The sequence below is a fragment of the Aulonocara stuartgranti genome (genome assembly GCF_965226115.1).
Source record: "Aulonocara stuartgranti genome assembly, chromosome: 20".
Taxonomy (NCBI): domain Eukaryota; kingdom Metazoa; phylum Chordata; class Actinopteri; order Cichliformes; family Cichlidae; genus Aulonocara; species Aulonocara stuartgranti.
This window is the reverse complement of record NC_138956.1, coordinates 29,706,876-29,733,761: the sequence shown is the minus strand read 5'-3', so window position 1 is coordinate 29,733,761 and position 26,886 is coordinate 29,706,876. Positions and strand designations below refer to the sequence as shown.

The 26,886-nt window shown below is 40.5% G+C and overlaps 1 protein-coding gene across 5 annotated transcripts in view; it reads left to right on the top strand.

Annotated features, from left to right (window-relative positions):
* The first annotated feature begins 9,798 nt into the window (after window positions 1–9,798).
* Window positions 9,799–26,886, top strand: part of vps13d (vacuolar protein sorting 13 homolog D) — a 72,231-nt gene continuing 55,143 nt past the window's right edge. For 3 of the 5 annotated variants that reach the window (XM_082519260.1, XM_082519261.1, XM_082519257.1), the window contains exons 1-18: window positions 9,800–10,318; window positions 11,239–11,440; window positions 11,853–11,930; window positions 14,661–14,851; window positions 15,250–15,330; window positions 15,880–15,996; window positions 18,745–18,849; window positions 19,328–19,498; window positions 20,723–20,823; window positions 21,998–22,166; window positions 22,582–22,683; window positions 22,893–23,082; window positions 23,240–23,422; window positions 24,063–24,193; window positions 24,302–24,356; window positions 26,089–26,268; window positions 26,453–26,583; window positions 26,728–26,860. In XM_082519260.1, the coding sequence (XP_082375386.1) occupies window positions 11,344–11,440; window positions 11,853–11,930; window positions 14,661–14,851; window positions 15,250–15,330; window positions 15,880–15,996; window positions 18,745–18,849; window positions 19,328–19,498; window positions 20,723–20,823; window positions 21,998–22,166; window positions 22,582–22,683; window positions 22,893–23,082; window positions 23,240–23,422; window positions 24,063–24,193; window positions 24,302–24,356; window positions 26,089–26,268; window positions 26,453–26,583; window positions 26,728–26,860 (2,215 nt within the window). In that variant the 5' untranslated portion in view covers window positions 9,800–10,318; window positions 11,239–11,343. Of the gene's footprint in view, window positions 10,319–11,238; window positions 11,441–11,852; window positions 11,931–14,660; window positions 14,852–15,249; window positions 15,331–15,879; window positions 15,997–18,744; window positions 18,850–19,327; window positions 19,499–20,722; window positions 20,824–21,997; window positions 22,167–22,581; window positions 22,684–22,892; window positions 23,083–23,239; window positions 23,423–24,062; window positions 24,194–24,301; window positions 24,357–26,088; window positions 26,269–26,452; window positions 26,584–26,727; window positions 26,861–26,886 lie in introns of all 5 variants that reach the window. The other 2 variants (XM_082519259.1, XM_082519258.1) reach the window with 2 other exon arrangements.

Sequence of the window (26,886 nt, the reverse complement as noted above, 5' to 3'; positions counted from 1 at the left end):
AATATGAAATAAACACACGTAAGCTAAGACTCTAAAAAAAATAGCATTTGTTCGGCTTTTCATTTTGCCATTTGTTGATTCACTTGAAGAGCAAGTAAAATAATATTGGTCAAGTGATCAGTTTCATATCAATCTTTCGTGATGCACCGTCATATTTACATTATTTGTACGGTACGAATGATTTGCTTTGGTACCTGCTCAAACTTAAGCTCTCCTTAGTATGGCTGGCTCCGTCTCTCCAACAGCGCACTCACGGGCAGCAGCTGCCCCGCCCCCTCGCTCAGTCGCTTAGTGCCTGAGCTTGGATCATACCAATATCAGGGGGGGGATTCACGCACAGTCGTAAATTCCCACAGTGTGCACTATGTGCTTCGAATATTGTGTGTACTTTTTGTTTTATACAGTTGTCAGCCAGGCATCTAACTATGAAAAAATTACACTCCAAAATACCCCGGGCTTCTGACAAAACAACCCGGGCTTAAGCCCCGTAAGCCACCCCCACGCTCCGCCCCTGATTGATATATACATGAGTGCAGGTGGTGATCAGTGCTAAACATCCTGCTGCTTTTACACACGCACTCACATAAGCTCAGCGATTCTCTGCGCGATCAACCTCTCACATGTTTAAGCTTGCTGCGGGAGATTTCACTTGTCATGTTTGCGTAGTAAGCTAACGATTAATAAGACGATGTCAGAGGAATTGGTGCACAAATTATCATCACTCACAGATCAGTGCTGTCACTCTCTATACACAGTTCGCACGATTGCAAAATGAAAGCAAAAAAACAAGCGCAAATTCAAACGCGATTTCAATATGTCACATATTGACAGTGTCTCACCGATGCCAATGACATAATTACCCAGCTACATTTCTGAAAGAATGCAAAAGCATTGACATATATTTTTCCTTCCTACAATAGCCCGACGGGCAGGGTAGCCCGTCTGGAAAAAAATCGCTAGCCCCAGGACGTCGGGCTAGCGATTTTGCGAGCCCTGTATCTGATTGAGGAATCACTCATCTTTGGAAAAGAGAGTTTATTACAGAGAAATGTCTCTTTCCAAAATAAAAGCTATACTATCCGCTTCTTCTGGGCTATATTCTCAGCAGCATAAGTAGAATCATGTGCTAACAGCTGTCTAAATGACTCGGCTAAAGTTAGTAGCATGCTTGTTGTTTTTGTCTTTGCACTAGGATGATGTAAATGTGCAGTCATATTCGTTGTGTTCCCACTAGTGCTTTCAGGTTAATCTCGTTGAAATGACCTTAACGCCACAACACGGCAAATCTCCGTTAACGAGCTACCGCCGATCGCCCCGTGCATGGGGCTAGACGGCCAACACGTTAACGAGCTAACTGCGCTAACACACTAGTTCCCACCCATGTAATTGAGCATTGCATGGCACATCCAACATACTGTTTTACTTTAGTCTAGGGCTGCCACGATTTGTCGACTAGTCACGATTACGTCGACTATCAAAATCGTCGACGACTGATTTAATAGTCGACGCGTCGTTTGAAGCTTTGTAAGATCACAAAAGACGCAGGAATAAGTGGCAGGATTTAAGAGTGTAATAACGGACTGAAACAGAAGATGGCAGCATTGCATGTACAAGGATGCCAGCTACCGTTAAACCCCGAAGAAGAAGAAGAAGCAGCTGTGTCCCAGAATTCATAGCGTGGCCCAGCGCAGTTTCCAACAATGGCGGCAGCTAGTTAGTTTTAATGTTACTCTTATTATTCTTTCTGGGTCACAAAATAAACGTTTAACATATTTTCAGGCGAGAATGTAGCTGTGTAAACCTCAAATATCTGCTCAGTTTATCAGGACACCACATATTTTCAAAAGCGCTCCGACGTTTTCGGAGACATCTGTTACCCACTAGCTCGTTAGCGAGCCGGGGGCTAGGCTAACTAGCGCCGTGAGAACACCGGACTCCCCGCAAATCGTTTTCAAACCCACCGCCGTCTTTCGCTACTCAGGTTAAATATATATGAGTCACTTAGATAACTTAAAATGTTATTGTTTGGCTTTTTTTTTTAATATTTTATTTGTTCCTGAGTAAATCGGTTTGTCTGAGATTAAAGTTATAGTTTTTACACAGCTGAATAAACGTCAAGCAGACAACTGATTATCAGAAGTGTGAGATACTCGAGAATATACTCCAGTGTCCTGTTATATTTTAGATAGCAAGGAGTTTATTAAACTTCACCGAAACAATCTGCAAATTTCATTAAAATTTAATAAACTATCATCTTGTCTTTATTTTTAGTTAGCACAGACCTTAAACACTTAAAGCTGTAAGCTAATGATAGTTATATAAGAGCAGATGCTGCTGGTGCAATAAGCTGTAGTTTTACGTCCAATGGATGATGATCTGATTAGTCGACTAATCGCAAAAATAATCAGTGACTAGTCGACTATCAAAATAATCGTTTGTGGCAGCCCTACTTTAGTCCATGACTCGCTTACCTTCAGGGTCATACGTCACATGAAAACCAAAATAATTCCAAACGCCAGATCTGAATGAGAGTGGGGGAGGTCCATGTTGCAAGGAGAGCTTAACTTCTGTCTTGCTAGCTTGCCCTGCGCTCTTCCTTCTGACTATGCTGTCTGTGTTGAGCGCTCAGTGGATCTGCGCTCGACAGTGCAGCCTAGGCGGAGTAGTCGAACGCAGATTCACTGAGCGCTCAACACAGACAGCATCGTCAGAAGGAAAGTTGATAAAATAAATTACAAATGTTGTATTGTTCGATACATATGCGTACCGAACCGAAAGCACTGTATCGAACGGTTCAATATCGATACGAATATCGTTGCACCCCTAATATATATATATATATATATATATATATATATATATATATTACAGCAGTGAGCTTGAACTCTGCGTCAAAGATTCAAGTTGCAGTTATTTATATTTCCTATCACCTTAAATCTTCACTCAAAGACAAGTATCTGTGACAGTGTATATACAGATGTATTATACATAAGAGACAAATATTGTTCGTTTAATATGTTGGAATTATTACATTTGGCTCAATGCTTACATATATGTGTAAAAAGGAAAATGTACGAGCTGTGAAAACTGTTTCTGATAGAATGAAGAGTAAACTGATATATGAAATATTCCTTTATTGGGTGAGAAAATCATACCATGTCATAACTGCTTTAAGTCATACAGAATAGATATCAGAGCCTTAAACAGGCTGACTTCTGCTAAATGGGTCAAACTGGGCAGAAAGTATACAAACACATAACATCATTATAGAATATGATGTAACACTATAGATCAACTTACCTCAGGATATATAAAGCATATAAACAATTACAGCAATATGATGCAGCAAACACAGCAGTACTAATCCCAAATACTCAAAGCTTCATAGAACTGAAACAAACATTTATTTTTAGCTCCATTCTGCTGCTGATACATACTTTAGGTTTCTGAATATTAAACTTGTTTCTGCCTTTCATAGTGTTTAACTTGAAGGCCCTGAGTATTTTCTCCCACACTGAAAACACTGGAATGATAAAATTGTTTGAACATTACCTAATACGACTGATTCAGGACAGACAATTAGTTATTTTAAACTTTTCTAGCAGTCCTTCACAAACAGGGAACAGTTGTCACACATGGAAATCAAATGTGTGATAAACTGCAAGATTCAAACACAAGTGTAACTTATAAATACATGTTCATACTTTTATTCCACAATCAGAGAGAAAGAAACAGAGAGAGTGCAGGACAGACAGACAGGTGACAGTCTCAGATGTATACACTGCTACAAAACAGCACAAGAGAAGGAGGATTTAGTGTTTGTGTTATTACGAAACAAGAAGAGTTCCCAGATGGTACAGTGGACACATGTGTGACTCCTGTGATTAAAGCATCTTTCCTTCAGCTTAACGAGTGAACCGTCAGCTCGTTCAAACACACGTTAAAGTCCGTTTGGCTCGACACCACCGAACAGAGGCAGCAATATAACATAGCTAACATTAACAGTGCAGTGAATCCTGCTTGTGCCGTGATATTCAGGACTACAAACCAAGCAGTATCACAGACTTTCAGCTTGTTGTGTTTGTGGATATATGACTGACTTTAATTATCCATAAAATCATCACATTCTCTGTAAGATTAAGGTATAAAGGTTAAGATGGTTTAAGGTTTAAAACCAAGTTAATGCTGAAAGTACAAACATCACTAATGTCACACAACTTTGCCGACATGTGGTCAACTGTAATGTTTTAATATTCTTCGTTATTAAACATTAGCACATAAATAAGTGACATCATATTCAGTACTTACTTTTGACAGTTCACTCTTCGGCCGCTCCCTTCTGCCGTATTCTTACGGCAAAATTATCCACACCCACCGCCGCGCTATGAATTGTGGGATATATGGAACCACGAAGCGTGCACCGGACCACGCTTGATATTTGGGGAAATCGAGCGCATTTGGAGTACACTTCGAATTGGGACAGCCGTCGTTGCGTGGCGGTGACGTAATCGCACTTAAAATGCGTACTTCAAGCGTGCAGAACCTGAATTGGGACACAGCCACAGACTCTGACTGGACACAGGGAGGCAGCAACTATGGAACAGAACAGAAACCAGAAGACACAACTCTGACAAAGAAACCAAAAAACTAGAAATGATAAATAATATAATAAACTCAAAACTCTGGGTCAACGACCCAGGCAGCCTAACACTCACTGAGAGAAGACCGAGGGTTTGCAGCACTGTCAACAAAGCAAAGGGTGGCTACTTTAAGGAATCTGTGATATAAAACATATTTATTCTTATTATGTTTATTCTTGTTATTTATTCTTTGCTACATAATTCCATATGTCTTGCTTCATATATTTGATTTTTTTCAGTATGTCATCTACTGATCAGGTTAGTGGTTTGATTCCTCGTTCCCCCAGTTTGCATGCCAAGTGGTTGCTCTCTGCTGCATCCATCAGAATATGAATGTGTGTGTTAGCTAGGAAGTCTTGATGCACGCTCAATCATCCAGGTAAGCTAGTTAGCTAGGAAGCACTGAAAAGCATAGAAGAAAGTGCTTGTGTGAATGGGTGAATATGGGATGTTGTATAAAGCGCTTTGAGTGCTCTGGGAGAGTAGAAAAGTGCTATAACAGTCCATTTACCATTTAGTAAAAATAAAGAAAAAATATTTATTGAGAAGGTATGTCAAAATTTTTGACTGGTAGTTTATATAGCGTCAAATTACAACAACAGTTGCCTCAAGGCGCTTTATACTGTAAGATAAATCCAACAACAGGGGATTTTTCTCGCTCTTAAGTAACTGAAGCCTTCCATTGAACTACCAAATAAACAAATTGGTACTCTCTTTCTGGCCAGACACGTGGCAGCACTTCTGCTATACTTTTGCTTTGTATTTAACAAAATAAAAATGCAGACATAAGTGTACACATTAGTTTTTGCCTGCGTGAAAATTGTTTTCTTTACAAATAACAATAATAATTTGTACTCTCTGCTCATATCACCTTCATATTAAATCATGTTTTGCTTTTTAAAAAAAACATTTTAACATTGCACTCAACAACAACCAAATCCTCCCTAACAAAAAACGTAATTTCAAGGGTCAAATCGCATATTTCACCACGTCAATATACGGGGCGCAAATAGGGATGACGGGTTGGGCTCCAAGTTCGAGACCTACAATAATACAAAGAAAACCCAACAATCATATGACCCCCTACTTCCTACTGTCACTTTGGTGACAGTAGGAAGGTAAAACTCCCTTTTAACAGGAGGAAACCTCCAGCATAACTGACTCCTTATCAATTGTCATTGGCTCCACCTCCTCTAAGCAGCATATCAAAGACATTACATTCATGCAAATTAATTACGTGCTAAGTGGTCATATGTTTGTGCACGTTGAAGGTATTTCCCCTCTTTGTTGTGATCAATGTACCCCAACATTGATCACTCAAAAAAGTCATTATCACACAGAATGTTACACAGAACATTTTTCTTAAAGGTAATGTAGTGCGTTACTTATTTACACACAAGAAAAAGACATCTGTATCATTTGCGAGCATAGGTCTTGTAAACCAAACATTTCTAGTTCTCACAGTATGCTGGATCCCAGTACAGCTGCAAGAGATGTTTCTTTAATTGAGCTGTCCTCCAGAGCTAGCCAGCTGAATTTGGAAACAGCGCCATTCATCCCCCCAAACAAGCAATGGCCAATGTTTGTTGCCTAATAACAGAACAGAAAATTTGGACGGGATAGGCCGCCAATTTTGCGTTTCATGGTTGTTTTTTGTTCCATACAAACCGAGATACCTGGCTATTTAAGTTGATAAACAAGATTTTTTTAGGAAGATAGGGAGACATTGGAACAAGTACAGGACTTTAGGGAGTATGCACATTTTTAAAAAGTTGATCCTGCCTCCTAGAGCAGTGGTTGGCAACCTTTAACACCCAAAGAGCCATTTGGACCCGGTTTCCACAGAAAAGGAAACAGTGGGAGCTGCAAATACTTTTTGACAACTAAAATGAAGATAACACGATATATATTATTTGTTTGTTTTTTACCTTTACACTTTGTATAAACAACTATAGTGTGTTGCTTATGAAATCCATGAAGTGCTACAGAGAAAATTACATTATATTTATGTAATGAACACATTTTAAACATTTTGAACTCTTAAAAAAATAATAACAAAAAAGAAACACACCGAGTTGAAGGTGTCTTTCAAATGAATTAAAAAGCTGAACTCAAATTATCCATGTAGCAAACAAAAAAAAATTGTGAACTGTCATCTTTATCATCTTTGGGCTTTCGAAATTAATTATGAAAAATAAATATTTGCTAAATATTTATTTTACCTGGCTAATGAGGCTTCTGCTCATGAACCTCTGCGCACAGCGTCTGCAAATCAGGGCTGTACGAAGTCACTTTCATCTTTTCACAGGACTGTAAGCTGTCGTCTGTGAGGCGTGAGCAGTGTTTGTTTTTAACATAGTTCATGGTGGAGAATAGCTGCTCACATACGTATGTGGATTCGAAGATTGACAGACATCGTGGCCCTCTGTAAATCCATCCATCTTCATCCGCTTTATCCGGGGCCGGGTCGCGGGGGCAGCAGCCTAAGCAAAGAGCCCTCTGTAAATCTCTGGCTAAAACTGTCAGTTTGTCAGCTCAAACACTAACGTGTTGCCTCCTCTCCCCTGAAGAGTTGTATTCAGCTTGTTCAGGTTTGCTGTCATGTCCACCATAAAGTGCAGCTTTCCAGCCACTCTGGCTGTTCCAGCTCAAAAAAGGTGAGCCCTCTGCTGCTCATGAAAGTTTTCACCTCTCCCAGACATGCAGCAAACCGTTTCAGCACCTCTCTTCTGGAAAGCCACTGGACTCTGTTATACAGCAGGAGATCAGAGTACGTGCTCTCCACCTCATCCAGTAACGTACGGAACTGACGGGGGTTTAAATCTTTTGCTATGATTTTATTGATAAGTTGTAGGGTCTACCTTACAATATAAAGCGCCATGAGGCGACTGCTGCTGTGATTTGGTGCTGTATAAATAAAACCAACTGGTTGGTGGTCCTCCACCAACCAAGTGGTGGAGGATAAGAAGAGGAAGGAAAATACCCTTTGAGCAATGGAGAATATGCAAAGATAAGGAATGGTGACAAATGGAATCCATGTGACAGTTTTTTTTCTAGGTCATGAGTAGTGTTTATAGAGCAAATATTAAGCTAACATTAAGTAGGACAGTGTTTTCCCAGGTCAGTAGCCAGGAGCAACAATCCTATGTCAAACCTGTGAAAATGTGACTCGCTACACTACAATATTCAAGCAAATAATCAAATGTCTTTTGAAAAAGGTGTACTCATTTCATCCCAGTAGTTCAGTTTGTTGGAATTGTTAGCTCGCTTGCCTATCGAGTCCATTAATCGGTTCCACTTGCACTACAATCAGCTGATTTTATTTTGTCTCAGAGGAGACAGTGGCACAGTCTCCTCCATAGATATGAACATTACTTTTATTTCAATTGCACAAAAGCTTGATGGCAAAGTGTATACTATATCCAGAACAGAAACAACCGCATTATGCTTGTAAAACAACTTTGGCTCTTTGCAAGTATCTGCACAAAGCCTCTGGTAATATGTTGTGCACAAAAAACAACTTCTCACCTGAGAGTTATTTTTAAAAGATTTTTAAATTCATTGAATGCAGTACCACAGCTCACTTAAAGAATGGTATTTTATTGGACTAAAAACTAAAACTGCTCATAAACAAAAAATGTAATGATTAATGTGTGATTACTTCTAGACAAAATCCTACCTTTGCCACTGCTCGGGAATCGCATTCACTCAATAAAATGTATCACACTTTGTTGGCGATAAACTAGTTTCCAAATCAGGCTGTGGGACAATGTCAGACTTGAAACAGAGTAAACTTTAACCCAATGCATTTAAACATAAAATGTTTTAACACTGATGAGCAGCTGTCAGATTAGAAACTGATGGCAGCACCTGGAGCACAGTGAGCAGAAAAACAGACTTATATAAATTTCACTTGCATCCCTCAAACCCCCACTTGCAATTAACAAAAAACAAGTTCTCTTTTGGATTAATATCAACACATTTGCTGCAACAGTGTTTCATTTTACTGTTTAATGCAACATTGTGAATTCATAAGGCCAATAAAGATTCACTTCATCTTTTCAATCAGAATGGTTATCAGTTCCGAATCTATATGCCATCTATAAAGTATGATGTGCGATTTATTTCGGGGGGTATCCCACCTGTCTATCCACGATATGCAATCCTTATGCAGACCTATGTAATTCCATCTTCTTCCTTCCCTATAGCATGATCACGAGTTGGAATTTCCATACTTTCTTTCATTATCAGTCAGTTCCCTATGTCCGCTCACTGCAACTTGGATCTCTCTTTTAGTGGCAGTAAATGAGCTCACCCAGTTGTCAGTGTTGCATGCTTTCCTCACCAGGTTTCTCTGCAGTTCCTCTCCAACACCTCCTCCTTTCATAAACGTCTCCACCATCTGTTTTGCTTGCTTTAACTCATACTCTTCTATGATGGGATCCAGGGCACCGAGGTAGCCCTCACATATTTTCCGTAGAGGAGGGACAGGTACCCTGGGAAGTCCCTTCTGGTGGTTCAAGTATCTGCCACGAACAAGAATCACTTGTACAGGCTTCAGAACCCCTCCATGAATCAGTTTGTGTACTTTATTTATTTTTTTGTTTGTGTTTTATTTTTTCTTCACACGTGCTTTATCAGTACTATCTGATTCCGTGTAATTATTAATGTACAAGTTGTTTTATTGCCTTCAGGAGGACTTTTACTTTGAAAGATATAAACGGAAGTTATGAGGTAGAAACGATTTCGTATGTGAAAACACGTCGTCATGTGCGGATGCTTGTGTTTAACTATGTTTTTATATTCCTGCACACGGGATTACACAGACTGTTGCATAAAGCATATTTCTTTCTTACGATATGAACCGGAAGTTCAGGTATTACTCCAGTATTGCCAACTTACCTAGTACCGGAAGTGCTCGTGTTGTGTTTATGGTCTCTTTCCTTTGTTAATGACAGCACACGGGATTTACATTTTTTATACGCCAACACTTTAAATGACAGCTAATATCAACGAAATACGGGAACAAGTGTGCTGTACGAAGATTAGTTTTTTGGCTGTACATCATTAACAAATACTTGTTTATCGAAATTAGTTTTGCGACGAGATATTAGTATCATTCATTTTCCCCGTGGTTCATCAACGCCACACGAGAAGAATTGTTTTTGTCATGTGACAGGAAGTATACGTGAAGTTCGACATTATTCGGAAGTGTGTTATTTACAATGTAGCGACACATAACTCTAACGCATTGAAATACGACAGTTACAGGTTGTTGTTTTTTTTTATTTTGAGAAGCTCAGCAGTGTTGCCATCAGTTGCTTATTAGATTAGCGGGCTGTGAGCTCTGTAACATGCTAGATTTAGCATTTAGCATACTGGCTACCTTGCTATCACCCGTCACTACAGCCATCTCGACTTGGGTGCTCTCTTTTGACGAATAACGCTTGTCAATAAGTCCGCTTTCAGTTTCACTTTTTCCCTTATTTAGCTAGTGCCCCTTCCTTAATGCCGGAACATATTTGACTACCTTGGGTTGCTGTTGCTGTCCCGCTAAATGTTTCTAAAGTCCTGTCCTGAGTGCTCTGACATGACATGGCCACCCACTGATAGTGGCAATAGGCTGGTACTGACAAGAACTCAAGGATGGATCGATAAGGCAGCTGTCGTCTTTGGCGGTGAGTCAGTGGCACTGCTGTCCGTGAGAGTAACATTTGACCGATGTTTGTTGTAACACGCATATGATAGCTAACTGCTGACTTTCCAGTTGAGGAATTTCCAGTTAGTCCTTCTGTGCTAACACTGGATAAATCAAAACATTGCCGCTAATCCCATATATATGACTATGTCGTTGCTTCATTAATAGTAGCCGTTTCTGACGACACGTGATTGGATAGCTTTAGCCTGGTGCCTGCCGTGAGTATTTCGGTGATGAAACCAGCTGCAAAACCGCTGATTTGTGAGGATACCAGTTTGCAGAGAAGGTTATCACAGCCTGGCTGCTACATTTGGCTAAAGAACAGCAAGCCTACACCCCCAAAACCGCACCGCAGTTGCTTATAAATAAATATGTGTGATTACGAAACGAATTTCGGGTCTCTTAGTGGGGCACTGCACAAGTGACACGTTAAAGGGCATTTCATGGAAAACCTGTGTTAGTAAAGTGTTCAGCCACCACATGCTGATAGAGTAGCTTCAGTCCTTGGATCTTACAGGAGGGCTAAACATAATTGCTCCAACAGACACCATACTTTAATGTTTTAATGGTGGTGTTGGAGAGCATTTTCTGACCCCTCAGGCAAAAATCTCCCATAGTAGTGGTATGATGATTGTGAAGGTTATAGCATATGAATCACACAATTTTCATTCTCGTACAATTCAGTGTGTGCCCTATTGACCAAGTAGTTGAAATCCCACACGAAACCAGTCCCATTAAGACAAAATGTTTCATTTTAGAGTACAAGTGCTATCTCTGAACCACTACAGCTTGATTTCTTTAAGCTGTCATCTATCTGTATCTGACTTGCAGCAATTTACTAGAATTTTGTAGGAACATTATGCAAATGGTTAAAAGAAATTTGTTTGCTATGTTTATTAGACATTTAACGGCTCCCTCGTAAGACCTGCAATCAAGAGGGTCAATCTTTCATCATCACAATTTTCTCCCACCGCGGGTGGCTCTCATCACCCCCGAGCCATCAGGATGTTGGAGGGCCTTGTTGCCTGGGTGCTGAACACATACCTAGGAAAATATGTTAGCAACCTAAATACAGATCAACTTTCCATTGCTCTTCTGAAAGGTAATTACACATGCTGAAATTGTACAGGCGAGTAACTTCACTTCTTTCATATTTGCTTGTGTTTCTTCTTGTTGTCTTTGTCCATTTTCCTCTCACCCTAGTCTGTTGTACTAGATGGCTGCCACTCCACTTTAACCAGTTTATGAATATTAGTTCTAAGTAAAATTTATTTCAGGGGGATGAAGATTGGCACACCTCTGCTATGCCGGTGGACTAATAGTGGTTTGATCTGCTGCTGTTTTAATGATCTGCAGCTCAATGTTAACTGTGTGTGGTCAAAGGGAGTGTGCTTGGAAAATCATTTAAAGACAGTGTAAAAACTGTCAAGGTCAATCTGAATTCAGACACTTTTAAAGGAGTGTGCAGCAGCCCTAGTAAACATGGTGTTTATCTGTTTGTTGTTATTCCTCAGGTGCGGTGGAGTTAGAGAACCTCCCTCTGAGGAAGGATGCCCTTCGAGAGTTTGACTTACCATTCGAAGTCAAAGCAGGTGAAACACATTCACTGATATCTGCACATAGTGTAGAGACAACTACTTTGTTTAAACAGATCTGTATCTGTATGAATACACAGAACTACTAGTCACTTATTTGCTAAGTGAAATCACCAGCAGTCAACCAAGTAGTTTGTCAGACTGGCTACAGAATATTTTCAGAGTGCCTACATGTTTTCATAAAACAATTGATTTTGGGCATCAGTGTATCAAAAGAGGCAGTGGATATAATATATCTCTGTATCAATATTTCCTTCCACATTTATTTGGTACCAGAAGCCTTTTGTGTTGTGTTTGTAATCCAAGTAGTGTCATATAGAACTAAAGAAACGTAATCCTGATGCCATGCTCTATTGGCAATTGTTGCCATATTTTGAATTTGCCCTTTGTTAGGAAATTATTTTTAAAAAGTTGGAAAGTCAGTTCAGATCTTTATTATGCAAATGGCAGGTTTTTCACCCTTTTCAGTGGGATTTTCAAAAGCAGTACTCGACTTTTGGAGGTCTATAGTTATCTTTTGATAGCTTTCGTTGCAGGGAACGGCTCTGGATTTTTTTTCTACAGTATCAGTCATTGATACTGTTTACCATAAATTCTTACCTAACATGCTTAAGGCTGTAGTGGATATCTTTGGCTCTGCATTAAATTATTTTTTTCCTATTTGTCTGATAGGACTTTCTCTGTTAGGTCAAACAAGTTTTTCTCTATCATTGCCTTTCTAACAGTGGGGTGTTATGCCGACCGTACCCTGCTACATACCTTCTGACCGGCCGGGAAGCCATCTAGCCCAGTCCAGCAGCAACATCTGCTGTCTGGGCCTGTGTGATACGCTTGTCACAATGAGGCAAGGATGGAATGGGTGAATTAGGCACTTCCAGTCCCAACCGATCTCTTTAACCAGGCTCACCAGAGAGGTGATTTAGCCTCTCTCCATTCTTTCAGGAGGTTGAGGTGATATATTTGTGTGGCACCCCCACTATCCAACCGTACCGTTGCATAGTGAACATCCCCTACTGGCTGTATGACAACAAAGGGCCATTGTCACTTGGCGAGTAACTTTGAGCTGAATGAAGGGAGCAATGAGTGAAAATTGTCTGCGCTGACATTCCTGAGCCTGGAGCGGATTTTCGTGAGATAACCTCACCAATGTGTGAAGTTCAGCTCTCAGGTCCAGAACGTATTGAATTTCGTTCTTAGCTGGGCTTGGACTTTTCTCCCAGTTTTTTTTAACCAGATCCAACACTCTGAGCGAACAGTAACTCAAAGGGAGAGTCTAACCAGGATTCTAATTGCGTTCATCCCTGTGAATGAACTTACAAAGCATGAACTTCAAGGTGTTATTCAGCTGCTCCACCAATGCCTCAGCAGATGGTAGACGCTGGTTCGAATAGACTTGATGCTTAGTAACTTGCGAAGCTCCTTTAACCCTCTGGGGACGACAGACACGCCAACAAATTGTTGTGGCTCTATTGTGGCTTCTGCTATCTTTTATGGTGTGGTCTGCTGGGGCGGCAGCATCTCTGCTGGGGACAGGAAGAGACTGAACAGGGTGATCCGAAGGGCCAGCTCTGTTCTAGGATGCCCTCTGGACCCAGTGGAGGTGGTGAGTGACAGGAGAACGGCGGCTAAGCTGTCATCCCTGATGGACAACATCTCCCACCCCATGCAGCAGACTGTGACAGCACTGAGCAGCTCCTTCAGTGGGAGACTGCGGCACCCACGGTGTGGGACGGAGAGATTTCGCAGGTCTTTCCTCCCCACTGCTGTCAGACTCCATAATAAAGACTTTAACTGATCAAGCACACACATCCATACATATGCAATAATACCAAGTGCAATAATCCTTTCTGTCATCGTTGTATTTTTACTCAGTTGTATATAGTATTTGTATTTGTATTCTATTTTTATCTTATTGTATATTTATTTTATTTTATTCTACTGTATATAGTATTTTATTTTATTCTATTCTGTACAGTTGTGTACTGTATTTATTCTTATTGTATTCTAATTTTTGCCTCATAACTTTTGCACTGTCCACTTCCTGCTGTGACAAAACAAATTTCCCACGTGTGGGACTAATAAAGGTTATCTTATCTTATCTTAAATCCAAATCACATGACCGATTTAAGATGACATAGCATCAAAATGCAGCCCCGCTAAGTCTCTATTTTTCCAGTTTGCAGTTATTTCATGATTCAGGCTTTAAAGGGTGGCGGCAAAAAATATGACAAAGGATACCTTTTGGATTCAAAACTGCAGCAATTACTCTCTTCAGTTTCAAAGCATTACAGCATTTTGGTAAAAGAAGAGGTTGTACAACACAGTGTGAATAATTTTTGTTGCAACTGTTTTTGAAAGGTGTTGCTGCAGTCAAGTGGAATAAGCACAAATGCTGTAAGGAGTCTTTGGTGGGTTGTGGTTTCTGGCTCAGCTGGGGATGGTTGGAGCAGTGGGTTCAGCGGTGGTGTCAGGGGAGGCTAACCAGCATTGCTGGTCTCCATCGTCCAATCATGGCTTTCCGTTGGACCTTCTCAAATAGTGGGAAAAGCTGTGGTGAACAAAGTGCAACAAAATAAACTTCCACAGCACTGCAGTGCCTTATGTGTCAGGTTCTTTTTGTGTTACTGAGTGATTACTCAGTAGGGAGTTTAAAAGCCATTTCAAGCCTTGCAATGCATGATTAACAGACATGAATTTAAAAAGTACTTGTTCTGTTTCTTTTACTAGGCTTCATTGGAAAGATCACTCTCCAGATCCCTTTCTACCGGCCTCACAGTGACCCATGGGTCATCTCCATGTCCCAGCTCAACCTGATTGTTGGCCCTGCCCAGTTGCAGGAGTATGATAGGGAGAGGGACATAGACGAGGAGAGAGAACGCAAAAAACGCCTCCTCAAAGCTCTCGAGGACAAATTCAAAGTAAGTAGATCAAAAGTGTTTTGTTTTTTTCCCAGGAATGGTGGAAATAAAAAATAACAATGTAACAATAAGTTTGTCTTGCCATTTAATTGTCTGGTTACTAATGAACTTTGCCACACAGTGAAAACACCGTTGTAAATTGTAGATGCAGGCCACTGCATCAGTTCTCGCCTAAACAATTTAAGGTTATCTCACCTAACTATTATTTTTGATTGTGATAAAATTATTTTCTGTCTTATATCCAGACGAGCTCATGACATGACAAGTTGTCTGTTCGTCTGTCCATCCAGAAGTCACAGGAATCGCTTTTATCTCATACAGTGATTTTATGATGTCTGGCTTTTCTACTAAGCACAGTTATCTTTAATGTATTTTTCGTATGTCTTTGGCTCTTTCAGAATGAGTGTGAACAGACAGGAGAGTCGTACTGGTACTCTGTGACTGCCTCATTAGTCACCAGAATTGTGGAAAATATTGAGGTAAGACATGAGATACCAGTTGAGATTATATCAAAAACAAATAATAATATAAATAATTATTACAAACAGCCCAACGGATAAACAGAATTTGGTCCATTTTATGTTTTGCCCTCACAGTAGATCTCAGCGGTGGTTTTGTCTTCAGCAGTTAAAAATAAATAAATAACCTCCTCTCTTCCATGAAGCAGCTTTTAAAAGAAATCTTCCTGAAAAGTCTCTGAAAATAGAAACGTGCATGCGTGTGCAGTCAGCTTGTGATCTTTTTTGAACAAGGAGCAGGCGGTGACCAGAGGGTCATTTTGGCCTGTTGAGAACACCTGACATGTGAATGAATGGGTTACAAACTACACAGAATACACACATCAGGCACAATTCTCTCAGGGTCACATTTACTGCAGACTTTGAATTTCTTCATTTATGAACAACGACACAGCTGGTTTGCTTCATTAAAAAGTTATCTTAACTCTTTGGTACTAAGGTAGTTCTCATTGTCTGACCTTGAGTTACAGATTGAACTGTGACTAAATGATGTTTTTTTTATATGTCTAGCTGAAGATCCAAAATGTGCATCTACGATTTGAGGATGACTTTTCCAACCCAGAGAAGCACTTTTCCTTTGGTGTTTGCATCAAAAATATATGTGCTCAGAACCCTTCCAGGGAATTGGTAAGTGTTAGTTGATTTCATAAAATCCAATCATTTGTTATATTCATGAGAACAGATGATACAGTAGTCCATTTGTTTTCTGTTCTTCTTGTAAGACTAGTTATTGCTACATAAAGATTTTCTGATCAAAGCAGTTCAAAAACACTGTGTGCATCATTGTAAACAAGTTCTTCCATTGCATACTGATTTATGTATTGACATTTTCACTTTATAGCTTAGCCCAGACCTGTAAACTTATTGCATCTCATACTATTGCTACTCTCAGTTTGGACTGGCAGCCATCATGACATTTTGCGGTTACAAACAGCAGCTTTAGCAATGAATGAGAACTAAGGAAATTGAAAAGACAAGAAGGAAATTACCTGTGTTTGTCTGAAAACAAGAACAACAAAAAAACATTACCATAAGACGTTCTTCTCATCTTCCTACAGCACCATAACCAACTCACCCCAACCAGTCATGACAGATGGCTGCCTTTGTCTGAGCCTGGTTCTGGTGGAGGTTTCTTCCTGATAAAAGGAAGTTTCTCCTTCCCACTGTCACCAAGTGCTTTTTCATAGAAGGTTATCACCCCATAGTTGGGGTTTTCTCTGTATTATTGTAGGGTCTTTAGCTTATAGTGTAAACATATATATTTGTATTAGAAAGTTTAACTGATGTGGATTAATATGTCATCTATTCTTGTTCTGATCATTCTCAGCCTCTTTCATGAAATGGGCAGTCATTACACAGGGATGTTCCTGGTGACTAGTCTGAAACTAAGAAACACTAAGATATTACTGCATTATTATATATACTCAGTTACATCTGAGAACCGTTTAATGGAAAATGTCAAAAACTAATAACAAAGGCATTTTAAACTATTAAGGACATTCTTAATAATAAATCATGTTGGTGGCAACATTACACACAGCGTAATGTTGATAATGCACGACATGAGGTTTTGCACCGTTAAGTAGCAGACGAAAAACAATTAAAATAAACCAACATGTTACTATAAAAGATATCACTTGGTATTACTAAAATGTGATCAATTAAATTGCAACTGAAAAGAGTGGAGCATTATGCCGTGCATTATGATTCATGCGGTTTGAAAATTCATGACAACCACTTCAATGTAGGTTAAAATCTAAAATAATAAATCAATAAATCATCCAACTATTTTCTTCCGCTTATCTGAAGTCGGGCCGCATGGCAGCAGGAAAGCCCAGACATCTCTCTCGCCAACTCCTCTAGCTTATCCAGGGAAACGTCGAGCTATTCGCAGGCCGGCTGATAGATGTAATCTCTCCATCTTGTCCTGGGTCTACCCCTGGACCTCCTTCCAGTAGGCCATACCTGGCCGAAGCACCTTACCCGGGAGGTGACGGCCTTAGGTGTCTTATTTCGATCCAGGATGAGTAGTGGCTCTACTCTGAAACCCTGCTGAATGATTGAACTCCTAACCCACCTTTTGGAGAAAGTTAATTTCCGGGTATATCCGTGATCTCAGTCTGATAGGGTTAGCAAAAACAACAGGCCTAGATTAACAGATTTACGCCATTTTTCAACAACAGTGTGCCATCTCGTGGCAGATGTCTGCCTAATATTTAGGACAATAACTTACCGGCATTGGGCATCAATTCAAATTTGAACTATTAGATTAAAAGACTATTATGTCTGTTACCGATAGAGGTGGGAATCACCATACATCCCACGATACGATATTATCACAATACTTAACCCACGATACGATATTATTGCAATTTTTTAAAAATATTTTGCGATATTCAGATTCTGTACATAAAGGTAAACTTTATCAATATTCATTTTATCTGATATCAAAGTCTCGCACTCAGTCTTTCTCTCATTTCAGTCAGTTTTATTGTTGACAAACTGAACGGTTTGTATTACAGTCTAGTCCAACTTAACTGAATGCAACCATCTGGTACAATTATAGCTATTCTGAACTATGCAATTTATGAAAACTATGCAGCCCATTTAGCAACTGAAGAATTTGAAAGTAAATTAAAACAAAATATAATTTTACATTAAATAAAAAAGTTTTAAACGTAATTAAAATAAAACATGTCTTAAATTAAAATAAGTAAACAGTCATGTTTATTGCTGCCAAAAATAAGTTAAACACATTTGGACAGTGAAGGAATGTCAGGATTCTTGCTCAGAAAAAGGATCAACATGCTCTGAAGTCAGAGCACAAGAACCTTTTGTGTAACAAAATATCGATTTCTGCTGTCCCTGTATCGATACATTATTAGCAAACAAAATATCATGATACTACACAGTATCGATTTTTTCCCCCACCCCTAGTTACCGACCAGTGACAACACTGACAATTAGTCGGCTAGTCAACTAGACGTGCAGATGCCTAATCACAAGTCATCCTCCTTAATGCTGTGTTACATTAATGCAAAATTTCCCTTGAAAGCACTAAATACTGTTAACTATTTAAGTATTAAGTATTACTGATGAGCAGCAGAGTATCACAAAAAGAGATTCTGTGTGCCTATTCATTTTTTTCTGTGGAAAATTAGAAGCATTATCAAACACTTCCATTAAGAGCCATCAGTCTGTTAATCTGTCAGCTAACCCTGAGACATGCCCTAAAATGACATCAGTCAATCAGTCAGTTAATATCAGATGTGCATCACATTTACAAAAGAGGTTAGAGGGTAAACTGCTCCTTTTATTGATTAAGGACTTGGTTTGGTCTTTGGATTTGAGGTTAGTGGTGGTTTTCTTTTGCAGGTCCAGAAGCTCTTCAGACAAAAGCAGTTGGAGATCGAAGACTTCAGTGTCTACTGGGACACTGAGTGTGAAATGCTGGGAAAGCTGCCCATTAACCAGATCCAGGTCAGTCATAAGGTGAACTTGGTGGCAAATCACTGGAGTATTACAGCTCAGTTCTGAAGACCACCTGGATGGCTTGTCTTTAAAATTCAGTTCACTAAAACGCTGATAGAATGAACAACAATCTTCCAAAATACATTCACTCTTTTGCTGTTTTGATGATGATGAAACGTGTTTGGGTTGTATCAAATAACTATAATTTCCATAGCATTACAACACATTCAAAAGACGTTTATTCTGATGACCATAGTCCTCTAGGGACCCAGATGATGCCCACAGCATCACAGGTCCACCTGATTGTTATACTGTGAGGATCAAGGGTTCATGATTTTCTTTTACTTTGCCACCCCTCTTTTTATAGTCCACCAGTTAGAAATCCTCTTGGATTCTGATCTGTGATTATACAAAGATAGATCAAAAGTAAAATTTTCTCAAAAGAGATACCCCATATGAGTAGGCTAATTGTTTTTCTAACTAACAGGATGCTATGAGCCAGTGTATGCAAAGCCGTGAGCATCAGTACATCTTTGAGCCGGTGTGTGCCTCTGTGCTGCTCCGAAGAAACACCTCCAAGGAGCCTTTGAGGTCCCGACACACCCCACGAATCGAAGGCCAGGTTCAGCTGGAGTCTATGTCTTTACGCCTTTCACAGGTCTGTATGAAAACCTAATGCCCTCTTTTTTTTAAACAGTGACAACTGTTTTCGTAAAATTATATATGTGAGGGTTTCATATCCCCAAGGAATAATTTGAGGATCTCCATAATCCCACACTCATGCTGTGGGGATGTATGATTGAAGCAGTGTCTGCCCATAACTGGGGCTGAGATAACTGATGTAGGTAAACAACTGTACAGTGGGCTCCTGGGATGGATAAGATTTGCCCTAAAAGTTCCTGAAGGCTCTGGATGTTGTAGGGCTGTCCTGGCTGACACGTTTCTGCAACGTTGTCTTGAGCGATACCTCTGGATTGGCATACTGGGTAGGTGGTTCCCCTGTTTCAGAAGAGGGACCAGAGGATGTGCTCGAACTAAGGGGATCATCTAGAGCTACCCTTTGTCACTGATTTTTCATAGTTTTTATATACAGAAAATCTAGGCATGGCCAGGTAGTGACCTCCAGCTTTTAGCGGAGTGATTTGAGGCTGAGCTTGAAGTGGTGGAAATGAGAATCAGCACCTCTTAAGTCTGAAACCATGGCTCTCAGCTGGAAAAGGATCAAGGAAAAGTTAGAACCCCAGGTGAAGGAGGTATCGGGGTCTTGTTCGCTAGTGAAGAGAGAGCAAAGCGTGAGATTGACAGATGGATTGGGGCTGTACAGATCTGTTCTGGTGAGGAAACAGCTGAGCATAAAAGAGCTGAGCTACTGGTCAATCTGCATTCCTCACCTGTGGCGCCAAGCTATGAGTAGTGACCAATGAGATCATGGATACAAGCGGCAGAAATGAGTTTCTGGGTAGCTGGGTTCTTCCTTAGACAAGAGCCGCTGCTCCTTCACCTCGAAATGAGCCAGTTGAGGTAGTTCAGGGGGGGTCTGACTAGGATACCTACTAGACGGCTCCTAGGTGTCCTACAGGGAGGAGGCCCCAGGGCAGACCCAGGACTCACTGGAGAGAATGCATTTCTTGGCTGGCTTGAGTACGTCTCAGTGTCCCACTGGATGAGCTGGAAGAGGTGGACTAGGTGAGGGAAGTCTGGGCTTCTCTGCTCAGGCTACTTGCCCCACAATCTGATCCCTGATCACCAGTAGAAAATGGATGTATGGATTTTCCATTGAAGCATTCCTTGTATCCTTAGGAACTGAACCTAATCTAGAGCTTTCACAGACCAAGGCTAGAATTTTGGATGATGTTTGTTGTCTGTGTGTCTTGCCTCTTAGGTGCAGTACCAGCAGATCATGGCCTTCCTTAAAGAGCTGGATCGCAGGGAAAGGGAGATGTTTTACAGAAAGTGGAGACCAAAAGTACCTATTTCAGGAAAGTAAGTTCACACTTAAAGGTACAGTGTGGAAGATCTCACTGCTGGATGTCAGTAGATTGCAGACTGCAGTCAACTGAATTCCGTTTTCTTACCTCTCTTGATTGAACTCCATAACACTAGCGACTGTAACCAAAGACATTTTAGCTTTTGAGTTATAAACTATTACTTTCTCTTAAAAAGTTGATATTTGCGAATAGGAAATCAGGAGGTGAAATTAGTTTTTTATGACAAAAACATGAACCTTTGTAATCGGATTACTTTATCCCTATGCTGGTCACGTTGTCCCTTTCTTTCATGTTTTGCTTCTTTGGTGAAGGACACTTTGTTCGATGATAAAACATAGATGTGATTCTTGATAGCTTGATTTGAAGGTATATCTTGAAGGTGTACACTCAAATCAAATTTGCCCCCACAGCACACGAATGCCTACAAGTTCTTTTCTCCACCTGTGGTTTACTGTGTATCTGCCTGGCCCGTAGCTACATGCAGACACACAAACACTGATCACCAAACTTCCAGCCTCTGATCCAGCATCCACTCTGCTCCGCCTCAGTCTGCAGCTGCCTCTCCTCAGCTCTGCTGCTCAGACCTGAAACTATTTGGGTGGCTGTAGCTCAGGTGGCAGAGCAGGTCAGCCACTAATCAGAAGGTCGGTGGTTCGATCCCAGGCTGCCTCCTGGCTGCATGCCAAATATCCTTGGGCAAGATACTAACCCCATGTTTGCCTACTGGTGGTGGTCAGAGGGCCCGGTGGCGCCAGTGTCCGGCAGCCTCGCCTCTGTCAGTGCGCCCCAGGGCAGCTGTGGCTACAATGTAGCTTGCCATCGCCAGTGTGTGAATGTGTGTGTGAATGACTGAATGTAGTGTGAAGCGCTTTGGGGTCCTCAGGGACTAGAAAAGCACTATACAAATGCAGGCCATTTACCATTTGGCCATGGAATTTCCTCTTTATTTCCTCGGATTAGTTTTCCACACTCTAAAGTCTCTCCTGAGTTCAGCTACCGTAACCCCGCTGCTCAGAACAGTCAGTAACCCAAGTGTTCAGTCACATTCTCCCCGCTCTGCTACGGGTCAAAATAATGTCTGTTTTTTCCTTTACCAGTAGACTTGATAACATGCTGTACTGTATTTTAATACTCGGGTTGTTGTTTAATAAACCTTTGAAATCATGCAGCTGCCGACAGTGGTGGATGTTTGCCATCCAAGCCAACCTGAGTGACATAAACGAGCAACGGCGGCGAGGCAGTTGGGACTTTGCCCTGCAGCGCGCCCGGGACTCCCTAACCTACACCAGCCTCTACTTCAGAAGACTCAAAGGAGTTCCACTGAGTCCTCAGGAAGAGGTACTTCAGTAAGAGAAAGACGAGATGAATAATAAGCATTCAGTATAACATGTTGCTAATATGAAAAGAAAAAATCTATTACTAATAAAAACTGCCAAAAGTACACAGTGTTGAGTATTTTTGAATGATGGCTAGATCCCTTAACAGATACTCCTGTTGCCCACATCTGTACCATTTTCTATAGATAAGAAAGATATTTTTGTATACAATCCTGCTTAGCTGAACAGTGATGGCATGAAAAGTGTGTGAAATTGTTGGATTTGTTTCCAGCTAAAACACATTAACCTCATTATCTTCTTAGATTCACTCTTGTTGTCTGTCCAAGTGCATGGATAGGAAGGCAGTTAATTTGTACTGTACTGATCTTTCAAGATTATATTCTTCTGAGAACATTTCCCTGGACTTTTTCATCTAGAGTGAGCTGGAGCGGGTTGAGGAGGAGCAAACTTTTGAAGAGCTGCAGCTTCTCAGAGAAGTTGTCCATGAGTGGTTTCGAAAGCAGGAAGTAATCGCAGAGGTATTCTCAGGTTTTATTCATTTTAAACAAAAAACACATTATTGTGTCATTTCCCAGCCTTACGTAAATGCCTTTCAGATATTGTGTTGTCATTAATCACCCCCACCCTTAAACTAGTCAGCCTACAAGAAATGCAGCCATCACTCCTCAGACGGTCATTGATCGTTGTGAACGTTCCAGTCATCTTATTTCCGTGTCACCTCTGTCAGAATGCACGTGAGCCCAGCAGTGAGCCCCAGACGTGTTCATCTACAACATCTGTTCCAAAGAGCGGGAGTTCAGGAATGATCCAGTACCTACAATCGTGGTTCCCAGGCTGGGGGGGCTGGTATGGAGAGTCCCAGGATCCAGATAGGCCACAAGAACTCCTGCAAAGTCCATCCTCTTGGAATATTCTTGGTGAGCTAGGCGATCGTGGTACCTTTGACAAATGCCAGCTGCGAACAGTTTTACATCTATTTTTCATCTGTTTGTAAACTCTAGTTGTGGTAGTGCACACATGTCTTGTGAAACAATCTTCTGTTTAAAATAATGTAAACGTTTAATATTTTTCCAGCAGAAACAGAAGACTTGTTCGACCCCTTGGAGGACTCTCACACTTTGAACACTTTCACCAGGCGAGATCATCTGTTTGGCCGGTTGGAGTTCTTACTGGAGAAAGGTGGAGTCACCCTCTTCCACCAGGACAAGTGCGGAGACACGCTACATGAGAGTGGAGTCATACAGCTGGAATTCTCTGGTATATCAAAGCAGGAATTGTGTCTTTTAAATGTCTAAACTCAAGCATCTCAAGTGAAAAACCAGAGTATTTGCACGTCTAATCTGCTGTGTGTGGAAGAGTTGGATTGAGGAGGCTGTGCTTTGGTTAGATTTATTAGAGAACCATTAATACTCTCTCAATGATGGTAATTTTTCAACTTCTTCCACTCGGGCAGTTAATCAACCCTAAATGGACCCAGCAGCTCTGATAAACTGTAACATGTTTGTTCACTTGTTTTGTGGCTTCATTCACCTGCAGGATGCAGGATGGAAACATAGTTGAATACAGTCTGCATTGAATATCAAGAGAGGGGGGTACCCTGGGTGAACAAATTCAAGTCCCCCTAAAATATTTTAGTTGAGAAGGATGATCTCACGTAAAACATTAATGTCCTAGCCTTACAGATAAGGACCTGTTAGAGACATAAGAAACCAGCCAGTTAAGAGTCACATGACTGATGCCATCAAAGTCTTTGTTCCAACAAGTGACTGATGTTCACAATCTAGCTGTAGTTTAATCTACCTACAGCTGTTTTTCCCATAGACTGATGGGAAAATGTAATAAACTCAAAACCTGTGCACGTCTGTTAAAATCCAAATGACTGTAACTGTTTCCACAGGGGTGAAAGTGATGGTGGAGTCTCTCCCTCGCTCAGAGTCCTCCTTATTGTCTGTAAAGCTGGGAAGTTTGTTCCTTCGAGACTTGACCACTCAGGGCACCATCTTTCCTGTCCTGGTGTCGCCCAAAACGGTAAGCAGTGATGGCAGAGCAGGGAGTTCATCACATAAAAATATTGAAAAAGTGGATTGCAGTTCCTCAAACACACAGTTAATTATATTTTGCTGTTACATGTTATAGGGGAACGTTGTTGTTGTAGCTAACCAGTCATCGAGCCAGTCCAGCACTACTTCTGGTAAGATTTTTGTTTTGTGTTAATGTTAATGACCAATTACAGTTATGAAGTAAAGTTTTATGGAAACGGAATAAAATAATTGGTTCGCTGAGCTTGTGGCCATGCTGTATGTGGGTGAGTATTAAATTGTGCACAAATGGTTGGGGGAAGTTTTTAAATTCAGTGTGTCGATATTTGTGTCCTGCCAGTGGATTAATTTAGACCATCTCATAATTTAGTCCGGAAAAATAGTTTGCTGCTTTTATTAAAAAAGCCCTTTGTAAAGGTAGAACGTCTTACTTTTCATCACTAATTGAAGAAAATAAAAGCAACCCTACGTTCCTCTTCAGCACTGTAGCCAGGTTGACAAAAGGTCAAAGCTCTGTTGTGCCAAGCATTCCTTTAACCTTAACTAGTAATGACTTCATGAACTTCGTCAGTCTTTTGCAGTCTTCTTCCTAGAAGTCCTACTATTAATTAATGTTTCAATCTTAAATATGATCAACCTATTTCGATTAATCCGCTGTGTACCAAATGTACCAAAGATCTTCAAGCTGGCAGTATTTAAACTGTTACTAAAAAACCCATCACTTGACCCTTCTCTCTTAGCTAATTACATTCCAATCTCCAACCTTCCCGATCATCTGCAGAGGAAAGGTTTATTTGAGTTTCAGTCAGGTTTCAGTACAGAATGTGGTCTCTGGGTGTGGATTCATCGTTGTGCTTATTAGAGCATACTGTAGGTATTACAGGAACTGTGCTATAGTGGTTTGAATCATATATGTCTTCTACTTTGATAAAGTGTATAGTTAGAACTGGATCAAGTGACCCTGAACCCCCTCTTAGTTACACTGCAATAGGTCTAGGATGATGGATTGATTGATGATATTTATCCCGAGGGAAATGCTGAGGGATTCCCACAATGCATTGAGTGTTTCTTCTTCATTCACCTTTTTCACTCACTGTGTTTATACACCACTCTGCATTAATTATTATTAATCTCTGGCTCTCTTCCAGAGTGTGTCTTTGTCCTGTCATTCATTGCCCCAACCGATCATGGCAGATGGCTGCCCCTCCCCGAGGCTGGTTCTGGAGGTTTCTTCCTGTTAAAAGGGAGATTTTCCTTCTCACTGTAACCAAAGCATTTGGTTGTATTAATTTAACTAATCTCTTTAAATTACAGTATTAAGCACCTCAAGGCGGCTGTTGTTTTGATTTGATTTGGTGCCATATAAATAAAATTGAACTGAATTGAATGTCGTCTGTGAGATGGTTATGAGTAACTTCTTCTCCAAAGAGCAAAATTTTGTTTGTGGATAAATTCATAAAGCTGTTGCTATTTAAGGTTGCTAGTTAAGATTTAAAGGATTGATTGGTTCAACAGAGCTCTTATTTTTTTGTGAGCATGGCAACCGTGCAGAGAGAAACCTAGGGTTGTTCTCCTTTACACAGTATCCAGAGTCATATGCAGTGAAGATGTAAAGCTGAGATAATCAGCCTACATGTGAGAGCAGAGTTCAGGTTGCTGTTCTGTTCTGTGTTGGCTCATGGCAGTGAAGAAAATAACAGTAGAGGAATTGTATTCTTAAACTTAGTTGCAGCACTTTCAGAAAGACACCTGCTGTGATGAAACTTATCACCCACTGCTGTGTAATGGAATTGTGCTTTTATTGCATACTACCAGATTTGAGTGACTATTTCCTTTTTTAACATAACGCACTTGAGAACACTTTGTTTGTTATGTTTCTGTCAGGATGCAATGTGGAATGCGTTTCATGCCCAGTGTTTGAGATGATTTACGAGCGTAACCCTGTGAGGTGCAAGTTTGAGAGAAGACTGGAAGTAAACACTAGTCCACTGAACATAATCTACAACCCACAAGCAATAAAAGAAGTGATTGAATTCTTTTATAAGGGAAGAATTCACACCTCGGGTAAGTATATTTAAAGTGGATTTTATACCTTGCTGGTTTTCCTCTGTAGCATGTTTTGCAAGCACTGAGACCAGAAATGTGTTCTGCGTGAGTGGTCATGTGATATGCAATTACAAGCAGAGTTGACTGAATTGAGACTGTTTAAAAACAGTTTACTGTTTAAATAAATGTCTTTCAAACCCAGGTTTTGGGTATCAGTCAGAACTGGAGCTGAGAGTGGCAGAAGCTGCAAGGAGGCAGTACAACAAGCTGAAAATGCAGACCAAGGCAGAAATCCGACAAACCATCGATCAGCTGCTTGTGGGAGAGTTCATTGTAAGAAACATACTCTGAATTCAATTATATTTTTCAGTCAATTCAGTTTATAGTGTCAAATCACAACAACAATTGCCTCATGTTGCTCATGGTGGTATGAAAAAGTTAAATCACCATTAAATCTTACTCATGTCTGATTCGTAGGAGAACAGTAAGCGCTGGACAATGAAATTGGACATCTCTGCACCCCAGGTGATTTTTCCTGATGACTTCCAGTCAGGAGACCCAATGCTTGTTGTTGTTGATTTAGGCAGGATTCTACTGACAAACTCTCAAGGTAAATTAGCCATTTCACTAATTTGC